The sequence below is a fragment of the Mchenga conophoros genome, linkage group LG16, assembly GCF_057382185.1.
Source record: "Mchenga conophoros isolate Kocher_MC1m ecotype Shallow Benthic linkage group LG16, M_conophoros_male_GT1.1, whole genome shotgun sequence".
Lineage (NCBI taxonomy): Eukaryota > Metazoa > Chordata > Actinopteri > Cichliformes > Cichlidae > Mchenga > Mchenga conophoros.
In genome coordinates this window covers 16,801,556-16,823,149 of record NC_140541.1, presented here as the reverse complement: position 1 = coordinate 16,823,149, position 21,594 = coordinate 16,801,556, and the positions used below count along the sequence as shown (strand labels likewise).

General features: G+C 43.2%; 1 protein-coding gene across 4 annotated transcripts in view; it reads left to right on the top strand.

Annotated features, from left to right (window-relative positions):
• The first annotated feature begins 702 nt into the window (after positions 1 to 702).
• klf12b (Kruppel like factor 12b) overlaps positions 703 to 21,594 on the top strand; it is a 39,048-nt gene continuing 18,156 nt past the window's right edge. The window contains exons 1-3 of one of the 4 annotated variants that reach the window (XM_085249334.1): positions 870 to 1,129; positions 13,642 to 13,750; positions 16,936 to 17,018. In XM_085249334.1, the coding sequence (XP_085105460.1) occupies positions 13,675 to 13,750; positions 16,936 to 17,018 (159 nt within the window). In that variant the 5' untranslated portion in view covers positions 870 to 1,129; positions 13,642 to 13,674. Of the gene's footprint in view, positions 850 to 869; positions 1,130 to 13,641; positions 13,751 to 15,810; positions 15,953 to 16,935; positions 17,019 to 21,594 lie in introns of those variants that run through there. The other 3 variants (XM_085249336.1, XM_085249335.1, XM_085249337.1) reach the window with 3 other exon arrangements.

Below are 21,594 nucleotides of genomic sequence, written 5' to 3'. Positions count from 1 at the left end.
CATATATATATATATATATATATATATATATATATATATATATATATATATATATGCATTTATTTGACTTTTTAAAATAGATTTTTAGGCTTTATTATGCTAATAAGTGCAATAAATGCAATAAGTATAAGTAGTAAGTACAATAAAAATAAATAAATAATAGGACATATGCTTTAATGATGAGAAGCAAAGTATTCTACACTGCAATATTTTTTCAGTCACAATTCTGATTTATGAAGATTAAGGATTTAAGTCATTTTTGCATCAATAAATGTTCGTGTTCATGTATTAATCTGCCAGTTATTCCCTTGAGACACTGATCGTCACTGAATCAGAGAAGAACGAAAAATTCTCATGTGATTTTGCTGTTTTTCCTTGCTCTTGGATGAGATTTAAAATTAAACTAAATGTTCACTAGTTCGTTTTTCTATTCACAAATCGGTTCACTGACCACATCGGTTCATTTGTATTTATAATTACTGTATCCGTGGGTGTAATTACTAGACGCGCGTGTAAAAACTTTGTCCTTTTAATTATCACAACCCAAACGGATGCATTGCGAATAAAACAAGTTGAACTAATGCACTGTTACCCCCTTCGTTTCCGTCCCCTTTAAACGGGGAGGTGCTCTGGTGCTCACCCCAGCCCAGGACTCTCCGCTGCGCTCCGGGAGGTGTGCACTGGAGGGAGTTTGGACTGGTTTAGAGCGGACGCGTCGGAAACCTCCCCTGAGGGGCCCCATGTAATTCGATGCATGCTGTTAAAGCTTAGAGTATATTGTCTTCCCTTTTGCTTATGAAGCCTCCACCCACCGGCCCACCCTACATTTAGCGGATCATGTGACTCGGGGTAAGTCATTTGCAAGTACAACAGTTCTCTGTGCGCTCTCATTCATTTCCTGAGAACTGCCTGAGCCGAGCAGCTGAGAGGCAGAAGGGGAGGGAGCTGCTCACTCACATACACTCACTCACACTCACACACATTATCGCACACACACTCACTCACACACATACACACGTACATACGCGCAGAGTGAGAGGAGAGAAGAGGAGAGGAGGAGACGAGACAGAGAGGACTGTAGAAAGGAAAACAGTCTCCTAGTCTCCACGGCTCTGCAGCTTCTGACAAGGTCTGTGCAATTTTCTTGTCCTGTTCCTCTGCTGGCTGCTGCTATGTGCTTCATTTGTCACGTTGCTGGGCTTTGTGCTTGTGTTCAATGCGTTTCGTCCAGCTGTCATTGCTCTGTCAAAGCAAATGACAACTCAGATCACCTATAGTATTGTGTTTGGTGTTTGACAGTAGAGAAGGTAGTGGGGGGGGGGGGGGGGGGAGACAAGAGATCCCGCATGTAGCTGACTGGACAACTCTTTATTGTCAGTGTCAATTAATAAGCTGTCATAAAAGAGGCCAAAAAAAAAGAGAGCTGATTTTTATATACTCGGGACAACCGGGGACATGGGCAGCATCCACACTTTTGCAGCGCAGGCACCTCCTGTGTTTCAAGTCTCTTATCTCTCACAAGTCCAATGCAACTTCAAACATATCTGCTTATCAGTGAAGGAGTGTTGTAGAATAACACTGACTGAATGTCTTAGTGGGGGATGTGAGTGTGACTGCGCTGCAAAAACTCTCGGCACTTCTCAGTGGAAAAAAAAGTTTGCTGCTTGTCAGAGTTTCGTGCATGTCTTAAGAGAGTTGTGTGCGTGTGGGTGTGCATTTGTGTGCAGCGTTATGGTGTGTGTGTGTGTGTGTGTGTGTCTGTGTGTGAAAGAGAGAGACGGGCTTGTTTGTCTACTGTAGCAGCTTAGAAACAGAGGAACGAGGCTGTTAGGAATGGGTTAAACATTGGGAGGGTTGGATAGCGGAGGAAGGACACTCGGGTGTGTGTATATATGAGTGTGTGTGTGTGTGTGTGTGTGTGTGTGTGTGTGTGTGGGAGTGTTGCAGGGGTGGTGTCTTGGATGTCATCGCCAGCGCTCTCACTTCCAGGGTAATAGTCATTGGTATTGATGGGTGGCTGTCACAGGGGCAGAGAGCCACCAGGCTGGAGAGAGTGGCCGGGGGCTGGCCCTTGGCTGTTATTTTCAATTACAGGGGACCAGGGCAGAGCTGACAGCAAAGGCATTTGTACATCCAGAGAGGGGGAGGACGAGGAGGAGGGGGGAGTATGTGTGTGGAGAGAGTGGGAGGGAAGGAGAGAGAAAGGTGGTGGTGGGGATGGGGGTGGTAGAGACTCTGGCCTCTGCTCTTGGGTTTGATGTGGAAACTAAGCACTGACCTGTGTGACTTTACCCTAGCGATGTGGAGAGGCCCTACCTTGCCTTTAACTATGCGTCCGGGGTCTCTCTCTCTGTCCATAAAAAAACACCCAGCACGCCCCTGCGGGCGGTTTATCCTTCAAGCTCGGGTCCTCTACCAGAGGCCTGGGAGCTTGAGGGTCCTGCGCAGTATCTTAGCTGTTCCCAGGACTGCGCTCTTCTGGACAGAGATCTCCGATGTTGTTCCCGGGATCTGCTGGAGCAACTCGCCTAGCATCCTATTCATGTAGCCCCTGCCGCCGGGGTTACTTGCGTAGTAGCATTCCAACAACGCCCTGTTTTCGTCTCTTGCCCACCGATGCCTTCTTGTTCCAGTAGCCCACTTTTCGTCAGGGTGCCCTGGTTCCTCAACACCTGACGCGGACCTTGTTGATCCGGGCGACGTCCGAGCCGGCATGCCTTCATATTTATCTGTCTCGCTCATGTCTGCGGTAGGCTCGCTTAGCATAGGGGGTCTAGCCTTAGGACCCTTACTGGATACAGACGCCCAAGGCAGGAATCTGAAAGAAAGAGGAAGGGAAGGTGTGGGCATATATATGTGTGTGTGTGGATGTGTGAGGATGAGACCCCCTGCAGCTCTGCAGCTCCTTGGTGTTGAGCGAGGGAGATTAGTGCCCATTTAAAGTATCGCTTAAATCCATGTACAATAAGGCCTTCTGCCTGTGCACGAATAAGCAGGCTGATATCACACATGTAGAGCAGACTTTCGACACTGTGTGTACACGGCAAGGAATCACATTAGATGCCTGAAAGTGTCTCTTTACAGCACACAAACATCTGCACGTCTTGATCATCCAAATCACGTAAGTCTGGAATGTCACGGATCTGAAGGCTTATTTGTGATAACAGTATTTATGATCTGGAAAGAAATTTGAAAATAAACTCTTTAAGGTTAATTACTGTAGCACTGAACCACATCTGTGGTCAGAGTGCCATTGTAAGCGCTAGATAATGTAGCTATAATTAGGGGGTTCAGTGTATGTATGAACAGGTCTTCAACAGAAAGTCTTTAAGCTGGATAATCCCTGAGGCAATGGCCACAATAACTGGTTAACATTTTAAAATGCATAACTTTTGCTGTGTCTTTACCCAGCGTTCACAGTACGCCTGGATTATGAAGCAGTGTAGAAAATTCAAGCACTGTGTTTTAGTGTGGACTGAGGAAAACAGAGACTTTGCAGTCCAGGTCCCGAAGTCTTCATCACATGCCCACTTTGCTGCTGATGCTAGAAGCCTTTGTACATTCTGTATTTGATCATGCTACTGCTGCCTGCATGTAAGGGAAGCCTGCACAGTGCATGTGATATATTGTCTTAATCAAGACCATCTTCTTGCTGAAACACAGTCAGAGCCTGTATTTCTGTAAAAATGACTTCATTGACTGCTAAAGTATTAACTTCACTGACAACACTACTCACTTCAGTGTAGCATATAATAATGCGGTGAACTGAGAACAGTTCAAATGAACTGTAGTACATTTGGATGATAACAGAAGAGTTAAATGACCTGTCTGAATGTTTATCATGTAAAGGTCACTTTACATGATAAACAGGTCAGTGTTCCTTGTGACTTAATCCAGACATTCAGATAGCAGTAACAAAAAAAGAAGAAGAAAAAGAAATGTTGACCAGTTAGTGTATATATTTTTAATGTTTACCCTAAAGCAACATGCAACCTGCACTAGCTGGTTTGACAGCAGTATCGAAAGGATGTTGCTGTTTGTGGCTTACTGTGAGGATGTATGTTTAGCTAGAAAAAATGAGTGGGTTAGTAAAAGGTCATGGTTTGGGTTCAAAATGACTGTTTAGCACTTTTGCGTCACAGCAAGAAAGTTTGGGCTTGAACCTGTCGGTGTCCTTTCTGTCTCGATCTTGCGTATTCTGTCTGTGACTTCATGGGTTTTCTCCAGATGCTCTGTATGTTCCCACAGTCCAAAAAGATGCTTGATATAAGTGTTGATTTCAAAGTCGGTTGTACAGGTGAGCGTGAGTGTGAAAGGCTGTTAGGGTCTTTTTGTTAGACCTTTGATGGACTGGAGACCCCAGCAGGCAAAAAGCAAGGACTGTAATTCTGTCCAGTCTATGATCTGGAGACCCCCTGGTTCTCCATGAAACTAGCTGGAAAAATGATTACAGTGGATATATTGGTGTCTCTTCAATGCCCTGTTTATAGTAATAACTAAGAGTTCAAGAACAATGATGGCAGTGGCTGTCCGTTAAAAAACTGGGAACTGACACTTGTCTTCGGTGTTCAAATTTACTTTAATCATCCATCCACCCATCGCTGTATGTACTTTTTTTTATTCATCTTTGACATTTGCTTCTGAAGGACAGCAAGCATAACTCTTGCAACTCGCAGAATGCTCTGAAAATTGACTTATTTTGTTTTGGGGTGTTTCCTTATTTTTTTATTTTCTAGTTTTTTGCTTGAAGCATCAGGTTTTCCCACAAATAGACTTTACATAGATATCGGCAGGCTGTACAGATATTTTAATGTCTCATGACTCATTTTAGCATTTTTGTGATTCTTATCGTCTGTCTGAAAGGACGATATACATCATTATTGTGCAAGTGGACAATCATCTCGCTCTTATTTTAAAGGTTCAGTTGTTACTAACCACCTAGCCCCATCCTTCCTGTGTCATGCTTTGCTGGTTTACTGCTGTGCTGGCAAAATTATTCAGCTGCTTTGCTCTCATCCCGGGCATCATCTTGGATGGCAGCTGCCCATATTGGTATGGGGAGATCTGGAGATCCACTGTAAGTTGGAGAGCCACTTTTACTGAGACCTGCAGTATTTGGAGACTGCTGCATGTGTCACTACTACAGTTGGAGCCCATCCAATTGTGGTAGGTGAAAGAAACACTGGAGAGGCAGCTGATTAAAATGCTCAACATGTCAGGTTAAACATTTGCATTTATAAATGGTATTCTTTAGCATACCTGTGCCTGCTTTTGAGCGCACCCAACCCCTGAAACCCACCGCTGCTGTCACAAATAGAATGCAAATCTTGAGAGCACACCGACTATGCCAACATTGACATGAACGATTTGATGTCTCACACGTCTTGCTGTTTTCCTCCACAACTGTATAAAGCTGGTGCTGCCAATCTGATTCCTTCAGTAGCTCAACCCCCACCCCAAGACATGGTCCAAAGGCTTACGATAAGGATCGGTACAGGTGGGGGGGACTCAATTAAAAAGCCAATCACCAACGGATAGACTCTATCTGTCCATCAACACCGCTCTGCCCAGGATATTTAATTGCTCCGCAGGATTCCCCCCTTTAAAGGCAACCTCTGTCAGCCACGTATCAGGACGCACAAATTGGCTGCTTGTTGACAGATCAAATCTTTCAGGAAGATGTGCTTTGCTCTGGTTTGTTCATGCTAACAACACATAGGCTCAAATTTGTATTTAAGAAGATGAAATTTCCTGCATTAGGGCTAATAAACTGGGTTAACTGCTGCCATATTGACTGACTGCTCATTGATCCAAGTGGGTGTTATGGAGTGTATCAGCACTGATTGCAGATAGACTGCAGCGCACTATATGGCTGGATTAATGTGGGTCTCTACTGTAATCCAAGGCCAGGGTGAGAGGAAAATTAGAGAGGTTAGAGTATGGACCCAATATATAACATACAGATCCAGTTTCCGAAAATTGCTTCTCATCTCTCGAGCTCTCAATCCAGGATATGTTGGCACCTTCTTACATCAAACTATCATGTGAGCCAAAAAAGAAAACGCAAAAGCTGATTCAATTAAAGGAAAGAGAAAGGAATCGTTGTGTCGCTTCGTCGTTCATCCAGCGGTGGCTGTCGTGAACTTACTGTGAGCGACATTAAAAAACAAAAAGAAACATCTGTAGGTGATGTTAGTGAGCTGAAGTCCCTATACTGGTATTTCATAATCCTAGAAATGACAAAATGTTCTTTCCCTTTGCACATTCTCTTGTGGATTCAACCTTCGACCCGAGTGTCCAGCCCCCGTTTGTTTACCAAATTAAGTTAAGGGTGTACACAGAGTGCAAGAGCATGTGTGTTTAGTGAGCAGAAAGAGAGGGGTGAGAGAGAGAGAGGGAGAGAGAAAGCACGGAAAGTATTGTGCAACAGCCAGGGACTCTGAGGTTGATAGTATAAATAGTGAAGAAAAAAAATCAGAAGGCTCTACAATCTAACATGAAAGATTCCAGCTTGTCCAAGATCATTTTAAGCATTGTTAACCTCATCCCTGGTTGTATACTTATAAGGAGTCTCCTATTGTTAAAGCTATCGTGGGGAACCAAGTTTTTATTTTGATAGAGCAAAAAACGTATTAAGACAGGCAGATTTTTTCAAATGATGTCTGACCGGTGTATTGATCCAAGTTTTTTTTTTCTTTTTTCCTTTTGAGTAATGACACAATCGCTAGAGCAGCACACTCACTGCTTACTGGAAGTGACTCATGTTGCAGAGCTTGCCCCCAGACTCTGATTTGAGGTCGCTCGACATGTTTCCATGGCTAGGATAGAAAGGTATGTCAGTGGAAGGCCCGTCTATAGGCGATGACGTTTCCTCTTTCAAACTAGCGTGCGATTGATTTTAGCCAAATATGGCTGGTTAAAGGAGGAGAGAAGAAAAGGAAGGAAGCCAAGAAAGAAGGATGGGAGAGTATTCAAAGTCAGCATTTTCAGTCTGTTTTGGATCATTTCTGAGACTTTCCCCTTCACAGAATCTTTTGGGAGTTGCTTCTCTCTATCCTCCATGCAGATGGTTTCTACAGACCTGTGTAAGGATGCTGCGTGGATCACTGTGAACTTTGTTTCCAGTTGTACTGTAGGTCAACTGTTAGGAAACGAAATTATGTAAACAGCATGTGGAATCCATTTGGAGGGCTGTGCCATTTCTACACAGCTGAATTTAGGCTCCTACTACAGGCCATAGCTCTACTCAATTAGCTGCTTCAGCCAGGTATCAACATGGCACAGCGTCGGCTTAAAAAGAGAGGAGCAGTAATCGAAGTGAAGGCGTGAGTAGATGAGTAATAGAGGTAAACACAGCTGCTGGCTTTTATTGAGTGTTATTGGAGAGCTGGAATGGGTCAAACCAAGGGGAAAAACTCGGTGAGCGAAAATAGCTGCGCGCATTTGATGTAATAAGTGTCAGTGTGTTGGAATGTTTTGCTTGGTCCGTTATTGTCAATTTCCATGTGCTGTGCGTTGGGGTGGATTTGGTTGTGTCAGCAAAAAGTAGGGTTAGATAGTCGCGACACTTTGTGAAGCTGCATCAGGAGGACTCTGCAAAGGCTATTAAAAAAAAGCCACGAGAAAATTGCCCGTGCGCTCGCATATATGCCTGCATGCAGGCCGCTGTTTGGATGTAAGAGATGGCGAGTGAGAAAAAAGGGCAAAGGAAGACAAGTGAAAAAAAAATAAGAGTGTGTGTTTCACTGTTTGAGATGATATTATTTCTACATGAGTTGTTTACAGTAGATACAGTAGTAGATGAGTCACTGTATTGGTGCCTTGGCATGCTTGCATTGTACAGTTATTGTACAACATCTAGGTCGATCTTTTTGAGAATGCACGTGTGCTGTGATGCATTCGGAAGACAGGCCATTGGGAGCAGTATGTACACAGTGCATATGTTGGGGGAAGGGGAATCACATTCAGACATACATGTTGGAACACAAGTACACACACATACGCTACCAGAGCCTAGGGGATAAGAGACAGTAGCCTACACAAAGAATTCGCCATTAGGGTCGAGTGTGCTGGCATCCCTTCGGGCAGGTGAGAGTGGGTGGGGGTGGTAAACATGTGGGTGGTTAGTGGTGGTAGAGTTGATGGAAAGGATTTTTTTTGTTGCTTTTTTGTGAGGGTACTGAACTAATCCATTAGTTCAGTGTGGGAAATTAGAGCAGGGTTTCACCCTTACACTCATTTTCAACATGTTGAAAGCAGCTATAACTTCTTCACGAGCACTGAGAAATGGCAAAATACCACAAGGTTCACTTGCTTAACACCTTTACAACACTGAGAACGCTTTATATTTCCCTTCTATGGCGGCCTCCCACTGTAAAGCATCAATAAAAATATATTCACCGGTTTTTCATTTTTTATTCACGGTGAATGCTGTACAGAAATGTGCCCGCGATGCTGTTCGGCCTTTTCGAGATGATTAGTAAGTACCGCAGTGTGGTCACCTCAACCAAGGACCTGTGAACTGAAAGTAAATAAGAGACTGGTACAGAGGCACCGAGTGCATCTTATATTGATCCACTGCAGTCAACCAGCCTCACAGTATCTCACTCTCGTGTACAGTTTAGCCGTATGGTGGTATAAACATACACAGAATATTAGAGTATCTTCCTGAAAGGCTAAGCCAAGTGCTCCACACGTTTACCCTGGTTTGCTTGGCTCCACCTCCCCCTCCTTTGGTACAAGTGAGGTTTTTGTGTCAGAGGCTATTTTAGATGCACAGCCACTGACCGTGCTGCATTTACTGAGGTGAGTGAGTGTGTATGCATGTGTACGGTGTTTCTGAGAGGTCAGCGGATTATGCTGAAGCAAGAAGACCTCATAGTAAACTATCTCTTCAGGAGCTGTTTTGTGGTGTCTATTTGTGGTTTCCTTAGCACCAAACTCGATCCAGCTTTCATACTGAACATTTAACTTATTCTTTCTCACGATTTCATCAAAATGACCTTCAATTGGACATAAATAGTCTAGAATGGTGTCACAAATTGCTTTGACTTGGGAGTCGGAGCTTGCTTGAGTAATGCCACCTCACTTTAGCGCTGTCACGGTCACAGCTTGTTTAGCTGTTTCTCTGCTGCATTTGAGGCACATGATGCAAGAGGATGTCAGACTCTTCTGTTTACCTCTCTCTGGAGCAATGTGGAGGAGTGTGTGTGTATTTGTGCACGGCTTGTGTGTGCATACACTGTAGGTGTGTGTGGGTGGCTGTTTGTGTTGAATGGGCATCCATATTCTTCTTTCATGGGCAGAGCTGCAGAGTTTATGTGCATGCGTGTCTGCCTCTGAATCTAAGATAAATATGGTTCACGGTGGGTGCAGGCAGAGGTCACGAGGTTTGTGAGTGTCTGCGAGCCAGATTGTAGATCAGAAAAGGGGCTCAGGAAGTCAGCTTTATAAGAAGTGCATTTGAGACACAGACAGAGACACAGACAAACCAGACAGCGACCGACTCTTCTTTTCGCTTTGAGTGTTTCCTCTCAGAATAAACAGCTTCTTCATTTCCCACAGTTTCACAAGACCTAGAAGGGACGGAGGTGGTAATGGTGGAGGTGGGGATCTTTCACAATGAAAAAAGTCACTGAAAAAAAAAAAAGATAAAAGATTTCCCTTTTGCCCTGTTGTAACCATATTTTGACCATTTGACTCATTAAACAAGAGGCACTAGGGAAATATCTGGCTAAAGTGTTATTACTTGTGCAACTTGCTTTGGTCTGTCGACTCTTTGGTTTAATTTGATAAGTTTCACTTGATTAAATAAAGCATGTGTCAGTGCCAGTCTGCGACATCTTCTCATTACCTTGAGGAAATTTTATTGTGAACCGCAGATTTGTTATTGTAACCACACTCATAACTGACTTGCTGTATGTCGTGGTCGTTACAAATTATTCTGCCTGTGTGCGTGTGTGCTGGTGAAGGCAGCGTACTTGAGCTGCATCCGGCGACCTCATCCCCCTCATCATGACAGGATTACTGACACAGGATCCCCCTGCCCCTGGCAGAAATAGCAAGGACCCAAGGGCAATTCACCAGAATATGGGAACTTCCGTGGGCCTTACTAGTGTGTGACTCTGTGTCTGTGTGTTGTTTGTGTATTTACATGGGCATCCACTCTATAAATGGAGCCGGTTTCCTCTCAGGTGCTGAGCTGCCTGGCTCAGGGAGGAACACTATGAGTTCACTGCTCTGTGGCTCTCTCTCACACATGGCAGTGTTTCCATAATTTCAGACGTCATTACACTGATTTCTAAGAATTTAATTTGAAGTCTTCAAATGATTTATATCACGGGTACTGCTGTTGCTTCTTTAACTTTACACCGCACAAAGTCGCCAGAGCGCAGGTTTTTCTTTTTAAATTTAATTTGGAACACGACGACTTTTATGGGGAATTTCAAATTGGAGCTTTTCTTGAAGCTGGGTGTAACCATTATGACACTTGGATCAATGAAATCAATACTCATCCTTTGCTAGGCGCAGTCAACCTGTTCACATGCTTTGGGTGTCTATCTCTGGAGCTGTCTCAGGCTACTCTGTATTTGATTTTCCACACATCCGTGCATCCAACCATCCAAAATCCAATTCAGTGTTTTGTGGGGGCTGGACCCTATCCCAGGTGCCATGGGGCGAGAGGCAGGGTGCACCCTGGACCCAATTTGTCACATGGCTTTATTTGGTATTCGGTTTTATGAAATTTTTTTTTAATACACATCATTTTTTTTTGATAGGCAGCATCTCAGTGATATCGTTTTTACTCTTAATTTCAAGAATAATCATACAAGGATTAGCCATTAGGTGACACCTCTGTAATCGCTCTGTTTTGTTGCTGCTGACAACCTTAATGTGCCCATTTACCTTTTATTTCTAAAATCATTATGTATTCATCCTGTCTCTGAGTTTTTCCTTTAAATTGATAAGGAGCTGATAAGTTCCCCAAGTTTCACAACATGTGCCAGAAATAAATCATCCAACACATGATGAGTGTGTTCTGTCTATTAATAACTGTGTACATAAAGCAAGCTGTGTTTTTCCTCTGTGGAACTGATTTATTCGAAGAGGAAATGGGCGGGGTGTTTTGAGGTAAAAGGCATCAGTTGAGTGCATCTTTGAGGGGGTTTTAACCCTAAAGGGAACTTTTTTCCCCTCTCTCTCTCTCTTTTTTAAACAGGGTAGGGTGTATAAGCTGTAGTTTATTGCCATTGTGCTTGTCTGCAGTCGGAGAAGTCCACGCTTTTATGAGCAAGGAGGTAGTAGCTCTCTGCTCTCTTGAGCCCCGTTCAAAAATGTCCCAGAAGCATCCAAAAGACTTCACTTGCTGCTCTTGCCAAGGAAAATACGTCTTCTGAAATGGAAATTCTGAGACCATTCACAGAGTGCCAGGAATGATTTAAAAAAAAAAAAACATGTCCAAAACAGTACATCCAGGCGTGAACCCTAAACACACATACATACCTTGGACAATCAACAAACACCATCAACACTGACGGTGTTTCTCTTTTCCTGTCTGGTGAAGGGATTTTATTTAGATAGGAAGTACCTTAATCTCATTTTCATGAGAGACCTTAAAGGGGAACTCTGCTAATTTCAAACGTCAACTCATCGTATTGAAAACAGTTATTTGCCTTATTTGTTTGTAATCTTTATGTCCCTTCTGTGGCTCTGAAGGGAGTTTTTTTCATATCTATCAACATAATCGGTTTTTCAAACATGATGGAACATTGACGCTGTGAAATCCATACTTTAAAATGGTTTGCACTGCGCACCACTGGTTTGTTACTGCGCCGATGGCTTGTTGGCATGCTGGCCAAAGCAACGATGTGGCTCACCCGCAGCGCGCTGAGAGTTCAACTAATTTGAACTTTGACCGCTGCGCACTGTGACAAACAGCGGCAGACTACCAATCAGGAGCACGGGAACATTTTCCGGTGGCTTCAGGGTCATTTTGGTCATCAACAGCTATATTGTAGCAAGCAGGAATGAGTTGACTGCCCCCCACTCCCAGCAAAAATCAATGCATCAGGTGCTTTTTTACGGTCTTTTACAGTCGCCAGCAGGCACAGAAGGCAATATGGAGGATAAGCTGATGCTGTGTGTCTGAATCCCTTAAACTCCACTTAATTCCCACACAAATTATCATTTGACATCCTGGAGAAAACCCAGGTTCCAAGTAGACATGTCAGTTGTATGTTTTACCAGCCATGCAATTTGTTGTCAGATATGAATATGAGTTAACACAGCTAAGATTTTCTTTATATACATTCCCCAAATAGCTCTATGGATTTATCTGACTTCTCAGCATCATATCTGGTGTCACTGACGCCTGTGCTCCTGTTCTTCCTTTGAGAGTGCTTGGGTTTTCTATCTATGCATGTGGAAGAGCATGGGATTGAGGTGTGCTCTTCAAGGCTTTTGCTGGGGAGGCCTGAGAGCAGAGCCAAGCAGCCAAGTATAACTTAGTCATCTGCAAATGAAAATAAGAAGTTCTCTGACTAAAGTGGTCCTGTTTGAATTGCATTATTTATGTGGTGTTTAGCTTTGTAGGGCACCACTGACTGGATTGGGTTTAAGATTCAAATGTTGAGCCCTTGACCGCATAAAATGCCATAATTTTCCTGGGCGCAGTTACTCTTCGAGTACTAACTCAGCAAGGAACTATGCACGTAGCTCTCAAGACCAGAATTAGTTCAACAAGATGAGGTCATGCACAGATGCAGCTTAACATGAAGCAGGCTGAGATTGAAAATCAGCTGTGATTCGGCTGATCCGTCTACTCTGCTAGCAAAAAAAAATCAGTAGCTTTATGTCCCAGTGTCTGCAAAAGTATCACTCATCCAAAGCTCTTTGTCTAGCAAGTTTTTTCCCCTCATTTCACCTTCTTTATTGAGAAATTGCTACAGTATTTCTTTACTAGTTTTCAAAAACCTCTGTGCACTGGCTGACTTGAAAGAGAGGAAGTGCTGCAGTGTGCAAGTGAGCTAACAGTCGTAGGTTGGTTATCAGGCCAATGTGTCACATTGGGGTGTCCAGGGGCACAGAACAGGGAAGTGAGCTGCAGCGAAGAGGCCAGCAACAGACAGCCTGGGCAAAACACAGGAAATGCTTATTTCGCATCAACTACAGCTCTGTCCCTTTTATCCATAGAACTAGTTAAGCATTTGTTTACATTTTTAAATGCATTTCTTGCTTTGCTTTCTTGTTCTCCCTTTTTTCTTTCTCTCCTCCCTTTGGTAGAGGACTGGATGGGAGGGGGGGTCTGTTGGCATTCTTGCACCGTGTGCTTTGCGCTCGACCGGGCCTTGGCTCATGTCCATATCCCCTCTCTCCCTTCTCTGATTCCCTCCCTTCCTCCTCCCCACTAAACAACCCCCTCCAACCCCTTCAACTCCCCGTGATTGCTTTCCTAACCACTGCTTTTGCCAGTAACTCTGCGCTCTTCAACCCCCCCCCCCCCCCCCCCCCCCCGCCATCTCTTCCTATCACCTTCCTGAATCCATCCTCATGTAACCCCCCCCATCCCCTCCCCCCAATCCCCCCAATTATTCATTACCCCTTCCCTTCCTCTCACCCTTTTCCATCCCTCTTCCATCCCAGCCCGTGGCAGCAGGTCCAGCCTCTGTGACACAGATGCACCCAGTTGCTCTGGGCGTTCGACATGGGAACAAAGCATTGGCGGGGCCCGTCTGTTGCAGTGTGTTACAGGGTGTGTGGCATTTGTGTGTGTGTGTGTGTGTGTGTGTGCTAGTATGTCCACATGAGAGGAAAAAGATGAGAAGGGAAGCAAAGATGGTGCACACAGCTAGATACTAAATCTGGTTTCATTAGCTTGTTTAAGCCTCAACTTTTACTTGAACAACAAAAAAATTAGAAATGTTTTTCCGTGCTCTTAGAGTGAACACCCAGAGACAGTATCAAGCACTTGCACAAAGTCACAGTGTTGTTCACCACCAACCGACATGCATCTTTTTTTTTTAATATAATTTTTTTTAGCCAGTCAAGTACTTCCTTGTTAAACTCCATTAATTAACACTGAACAGTTCATAAATAAAATTATTTCATTCACAGTGTTGGCAGCGTGCTAGTAGCACAGGTGTAAAGCTAAAAGACAAGAGTAAGCCACAGAGCTGTTTCTGGCACAGTGGTTTTTAATTTGATATGCTTTCCTTTTGATTTTTTTGATTCTGTATGCGGTGAGGAAATGTGCATGTAAACGAGCGCATGAGGTCAGCATTTGGTCTCACAATGTCTGATGTCTTCTAGAGAAGTTTGTCTATTCTAATTTTTAACACTTTTTTTAAGGCAGCCCGCAAGCTTCTTGCTGTTGCCTCAGTGAGTACACAGTCAATAGCCGTCAACAGGGAACTAGGAGATGGTGAACCTCAGGTCATGGATGTTGATGTGCAGTCGGAGTTTCACTTCATTCAGTTAAACGCATTAACAGGCACGCAAATAAATTCAAACAATAAAACAAAGACAGCAGAAAATTCACAAATAGGTATACTTGGAGTATTTCTTCTGCTAGAACTGACATCAATCTTCACCTGCTCCCTTTACCTTCTTTTTTTTTTTACCGAGGGATTGTGGTGGGGACAGGAGGGCTTGTAGGAGGGAGAAATGAGATGCCTCAACACTCCACTGCCCTCCTCTCTCCATCCAACTCCCCCACACACCTGGGATGGCCATTTCATTTCAGAGAGCAGCAAATGGAAAGGTGATCTTAATCTACCCTGTTTCCTTCTAACCCCCCCACCCCTCCTTCTCTCCATCTCCCACACACAGTGCCTCATACCGCTGATGGACAGTGCACTGCTAGTTGCCTGAGCCTGCTGCCAGCAGAGCAAATTTAGTGATACTGGATAGGCATTGGTTTATCACCACCAACAAATTCTTTTCAGTTTCAACTCAGTCTTTGTTCTTATCTTTAATCTTTTTGATTTTTTTTTTTGATCTTCAAGCACTAGCTGTTAGAAACAATTCTTTTGTGGGAACAAAAGCGATTGACATTTGACTTCAGTCAAAGGAGTGCGACACGAACTCCTCAACACCCCTCAGTTATCTCATTACTCAGTGTTAGGGCTCCCCGACTGCCGTTAGCTCTTTGGTCATTATCATCACAAGCAAAGGAAAGCAGAGACCATTGATTTCCTATGAATATCCCTCTGCAGGCCAGTTCATTAGGTACTGCTCACAAACCCACTGGATTAAATGGACTTTAGGCACACGGGGAAAAGATTGCTACTTTCAAGAAGTTCTAATTGTTTTGCTTTTCCATCAGCAATAGAGTGAGCATTTAGCACAGTGAAGAAAAATGAATAGAAAAGGAAAAAACAACAACTTTTTGATGTAAGAATAGCAAACCCCTCGGGAAAATAAAGTTTTATCTTAAGTGTCTCTGTCTGGAGAGGTTTGGGTTTTTTTTTCTTTTTTTTTCTCGTGAATGAGGAGAAAGTGCATTTGCCATAACGGTGGTCATCCCGGGGAAAACAAAACCTCACTTTCTGCCTCTCTTAGTGCACTCCTCTCTTCTTTTCCTCCTCAACACATGGCTTGAGGCTGGACCGAGGCTGCAGCTCCACCCGCCCAGTCGTTACCATGGCAACGCTATCTGGGCCTACCAAGACCTGAAGCCGAAGGACATCCTGGACAACAATACAATAGCAGCACAGCCAGGGTACCTGAGGGACTTAGACCTGTGAGGCGAGATCTGGGGGGTTGCAGATTGAGGGAGTAAATCCTCCCTCTTTCTCTGCCTCCCTCACACACTCAACTCACAAACACAGTCAGGATTAGCCTTTCGCTTGAGACTCTGAGAGGTAGAGGAACAATACTTGGCATTAAACAGTTTTGCTGAAACAATTTTTGCATAAGAAATGTTTTCCGATAGCTGTCTTGAGTGGATACTTTGGTGAGTAAAAAACAAAAACAAAACCCAAACGTTTAGTAATTGAGCAGGCCACGGGGATTTTGTGTGATATGCAATATGTTTAGTGTGGTTAGATGGCCAGGACATAAGGTAAACAGAGATAATGTATGTCATTCATTACCGCCTCAGCTTTTATTCCTCAGAATTAGAATGGTCATGATTACCGTGGTGCTGCTGACTATGAGGACTGGGCCGCAAACCCCGCTGCTGGTGCCAGCAGTGGAGAGTAATAGAGATGTTTAGGGTCTATTTGCCTTGCTTGCATTCCTCCATGTACTGCTGCTAAAATAATAAGAGGGAGGGTTACCTCAGGTCGGGCCCAAGCTGAGGGATACGGAACATGCATTGTTGTCATTGGCTCCATCTGAGTATCGCTCTTAAAGCCACAGTGCGGAGCTGAGGAGACGGGCACTGCTGCCCACTTTACAGACGCACCGTGCTCAGAGGCAGAGGGATGCGTGGATCTTAAGAAATACTTCAAATAATAATGTGAATTAATGAATATTACATTACACCTTTAGAAGTGCCACAACTTCAAACGGCGCTCATTGTTTTCTCTATATAAGTGGCTAAAGAGGAAAACTCTGAAGACGGGTTGTGTTCATGCCTTTGCTGTTGATTAACTGTATATGAAGCATGTGTTTGTATTCCATTGAAGTCTTAAGAGGATTTCTTTCAGTATTATTAAGTGTTATTAGCCCCACTGCAGCCCACCAGGCAATTCGAAAATCTTTATTATAAAGAAGAGGGACTCACAGTTTGTGTGCGTCTTTTTGTGTGTGTGTGTGTTTGTGTGTCAGCTTCTGATGATTCTGAAACATGAAGTCATGTCTATTTAAAATGTGTTTATTTCTCAGTGGGTGTGAGGACAACATTGTAGATGTCCATGTGTGAATAAGTGAGTGTGGGACCTGCTTAGTCATGCTAAAACACCCGTCTTACACCTCCTCTGTGTTCCTTCACAGGCAGGCTAAGAAACAGGATGTTAATGCTTGACGGAATGCCTGCAGTCCGAGTCAAAGCCGAGCCCCTGGAATCGGAACAAGGGGTAAGAGAGCAGTTGTTTTCCAGACAATTCCTTTTTTTTTTTCCTGCTTTCCTTTCCTTCTTTCCTCCTCCCGGCAATGGGCTGATAATCACTCCCAGGCCTAAGCAAGTGAGTGACTGAGTGGGGGCTTAGAGGAGTGGTTGGAGAGCATGGTAGTAAGAAAAGAGAAGAGAAGAACCAAGAGGAAGAGAGCCACAGCTGGAGCAGGAATGCACTGGGGGTCTTTTAGGGAGGTGACTGGAGCCAGCGGAGTCCACGCTGGCTGGCTGGACGGGTGGGTGAGGCCTGTGCAGATGTAGCCTCGTCACTACTCTGAGGAGGAGGAGGGTTGCATGGGAAACTAAATCTTATCTATCTCTGCCTGTTCCTGCTTCTTGACATCTCTCAATTTTCCTTTATCCTCCCTCTGGGGTTTCTCACAAAAACACATGCACACATTAATACAGGCAGACAAACAACACAGCATGCCACACTCCTTCTCTGCACACACTATTACGGCTTCATCTGCTGCTTTGTTGTATCCTTTGCATGCCTCTGCTCTCTCACAGAGCTCCATGTCACCTCCGTGGTGTTTCTACACAGAGTAAGAGCTTGTCACTACAAGCCCATGTGAGCGCAGTTTAAAAATTCCACCAGCAAATCTGTAATAACTTTGTTTACCCGATCGGCTACATAGAACAATTTACTTTCATGAGTTCATTTAAATGTATTGATCATGTTATGTATAACAGAGGCACCTCGCGTAAGCTTTTCATGGCCCACATACAGTATCAGTGCTCTCTGGTCTGACGTACCTAGAAATAAAGTGGTCTTGTTATGGTGAAGCTGTTGCTAGGTTACAAGGGCTCTGTGTTGCTGGCATAGCTGTGTGTGTAGTGGGCGCAGACCACTTAATATTTGTAACCGTGATGAATTAGAATTCACTTATTATTGATTTCCATTCATAACCTATCAATAACATTTTTAGCTCTCTAATAAATCACCAAGATCACTTTGTGGGATAACGGAATAGTTTCTGTTGAGATGAATCTGGGAGCATTAACCTGTGATGGATGAGAAAAATACGGGCTGCTGATAACCCGTCAGGTTATCTCGGAGGCCTTGCAGAGAATTGTTTGGCTGTGGAGGTGGTTTGTGTTGATAAGAATTGAATCTCCACATCTAAGGAATTGGCATAGAGGGAGCAGGTGGTTACTTTCTGGGTGTCCTTTCCTCAGCTGCAGCTTAAGGGTTTGAGAGCTAGGCTCTTGCGCTGCTACCTCATACCTTGGGTTTGAAATCATTCTCCTTGTAATGATGTCAGTCACAGACAGGATGTGAGCACTGCAGCCCACACAGCTTTGAAGTGCACTAAGATCCAATCTTGCCCTAACAGACCGAGCTTCCCTTTAGATGGCAGAGGCAGACAGACAGTTTAGGCTGCTGCAGAAATGTGGTCTTCATTTGGGTGGCGTGGTGCCAAGGGCTTGCTGGAAATGGTCTGCCTCGTTAGACAATTCGCCTGCAAGGGGCTGGAAAATCTGCCCCGCTAACCATTATCCCCTAATAAAGACAATGGCATGAGGACGGAGGCAGGCAGGCAGGTTGAGCGGCTCTTGCTGTATGTGTGTCAGGTTTGTAAGCATGTGTGGGTTTGTATCTGTCAAAGTGAGAGTAGGGGTGGCTTAAGTTTTCCATTTCTGTTGAGTTGTGTTTGAAGAAGAAAAAAAGGCAGAACTTTCGTTTCTGCATGTTTTGTTTATGTATAGACCGTTCTAATATTTTGACGAGAGAATTTTAAATAGAGTTCTTACTTCTCAACATTACGGCAGCACTCACAAATGAATGGAAACAAAAGGTATAATACCAATGGACTAAAAAAAGCAGTAGATTTACTTTTATAGGCTTGTAATAGTGTTGCAAGTATACTTTTCTGTAAGTGGCATGTTTGATGTCTTGCTGTAAACTGAGTTTGTGCCATATGATCATTTATTGTAGTGCAATTTGCTCACTTACCATTTAGTACATTAAGTTACTTTTAACTACTTTATAAATAAATTAACAGATAAGTAAAGTTTTTTTTAAGAAACAGTGTATATGTATTTTATTTAAAAAGGAAATGTCATTGCTAGAGCGCCAACTAGTCTTTGTTTATAGGACACTTTCCAAGTGCACTGTCATTACAAACATACACAAATGCAGACAGAATTATTAGACCTCCCTATGAAAATTTAGTTTTAGTTCAGAAGTATTTCCAAAGTACTGTTAAACAGAGAAAGGAATTTTTAACACAGCTTGTCCAAACAGCCTAGCCCTATTTTGGATGCTTACATTCAACGCAATGCCAAACTACCCGGTCAAAATGATTAGCTCCTCTGACGTCAATAGTCAACCGTGTGTACTGTTTTTTTGCTGGTTAACAGCCTGCAGTCGTTGGTTGTCGTTTTCAACAAACTTCTCTGATGTTTCCTGAGCAATCCCAGCCTGTTATGTGATTATCTTCTGGCATGGACATTGGTCTTCAGTTCATCACACAGATTTTCAGTAGAATTCAAGTCAGGGTTTTGCACAGGCCAGTCAATAATGCTCACGTTGGTCTTCTGGAGGTAGCTCTTCACCGTATGTTTTGGGTTGATGCCATGTTGAAAGTAGCCAAAGCACTCTAGTTTCATCTCATTAGACCTGCACAGTCCATTGTTGTGCCTGCTTCTAGTTATTGTTCTCCCAAATGGGTTAAGTCATTCACTGGTGCCTCGGTAGTCGTTCTGGAGTCTTTACACACCAACTCTCACTAGTTTTCTTTCAGAGGCTTTGAAATCTTTAACTTCTTACTTCGACCAGGCTTCTTCTGTACTCTGTGACTCTTTCAATTTCTTTTGATTTCTGTTCTTAACACCAGGAAATGTTGTGATAACTTTTTATATGGGTCTTCTACTTTGTGAGCGTCAATAGTCTAAACCAATTTCTTTTGTTTTTCTGAAATATTTCTTGTGACAAATAGAAACAATTTCTGTTTTCCAAAGAAAACTAGTATGTTTAGAAATGCTATGTTGAAAACTCTTTGCTCTTTTAAAAAAGCACTTGGGAAGATATTGCCAGAAAAATTCCATTTCATTGATTGTCCTAAACAATCAACATTTAGGACTGGGGCAGCATATCTGTTTTATTCATAACATTATTCATTCTGCACTTTACCACATGAGATACTTCAATGTCTTTAACTGGTAAGAAGACCTGCTAATACTACATAATTTTAGGAGTGGGCTACACACACTTACTAAGAAAGACACTGTTTTCAAAACACTGAGATTAGCCTCGGTGAATCTAACGGCTTCAAAGCCGACAGGCGGTATAGCTCCGGGCAGACTGTGACACTTGCTTTCTATACACAAAAATGGAAACACAGAGAGACCATGTGCAAAAGCAGCTAGATGGTAGCCCGAGGCTCAGCCAAGAAAGGCTACGTCAGACTGATGCAAGACAAAGTAGAGATGACGGTTAATGTTTAACTCCGTGTGAAATTTATTTAGATAATTTTGTCTTGGTAAATTCTTGATATAGCCACTAGATAGCAGACACTCAACCATAAAAAAATCAAACAAACAAACGAAAAATATAAAATGTGAATTTGAATAACCTAAAGGAGGGACGTGCTTGTTTAAATCTAGACATTGCTAGCATGGAGACTCAACAGAGTGTAACTTTTATTAAGCAAAGCAATGCAAGCGTCATCCGTCTCACTTGAGGTTGTTTGTATAAAAATGATAGGTTTATGTATCCATCTGTGCGTATAAATGTAGCCTGAAGCATGTTTAAGAATACAAGTGTATTCCGTTTCTTTGCCTCTAAGTACCAAAAACGTGTTTTAGAATAGAATAAAATAGAAAATCTCTTTATTGTTATTGTACATGTACATCATCAGCCGTTTGGTTTGGTTTATGCTTTCACACCAGTGGCTCTTTAATTAGCTGCAAATCTAACAGTTGAATACTCAAATAGTATCAAAAAAGTTGTTGTGCGCTGCCCATAACATCCCCACAGTGTCGGAGTCTCTCAGTGGTGCACGGGCTTTATTGTCTCAAACATGCACAGCCGGATACTGATCGCTGTTCTTGCTGATAGAGTTTGTGGCTCTCTCATAGCTTCTCTTATCTTCTTACTCTTTTTTGCACTTCATCACTGCACCATAATTCTTTAACCAAAAAACCAAAACCTTATTTGTAAACTTTGGTTTCATCTTCCTCTTTGCGATGAGGCCCACAAGTTCGATCGTAACAGAAAAGGTAGAAGGGAACCTGTATGACGCTCTCATTGTCGCTGTGCTGGCAGCCTTATGCCACTGTGGATTCGCAACGATCTAAGTTGCTTCTACTGAAGCCTTTACTGATATTTGCTTTAGAATCTCTAAATATTCTATATGTGCCTGTAGGTCGCTCTCGTTCTTTGAGAATAACTTTTAAAAGAGGAGAACTTTATAACGATTCGTCAGCCCCTTTAGGGAAGTGTCTCTGTTTGAATAGTACTGACAAAATTGAAGGAGATGTGATGTTATCTTTATCACAGTACACTAGAACTGATCATGTCTTCCATTTTCTTA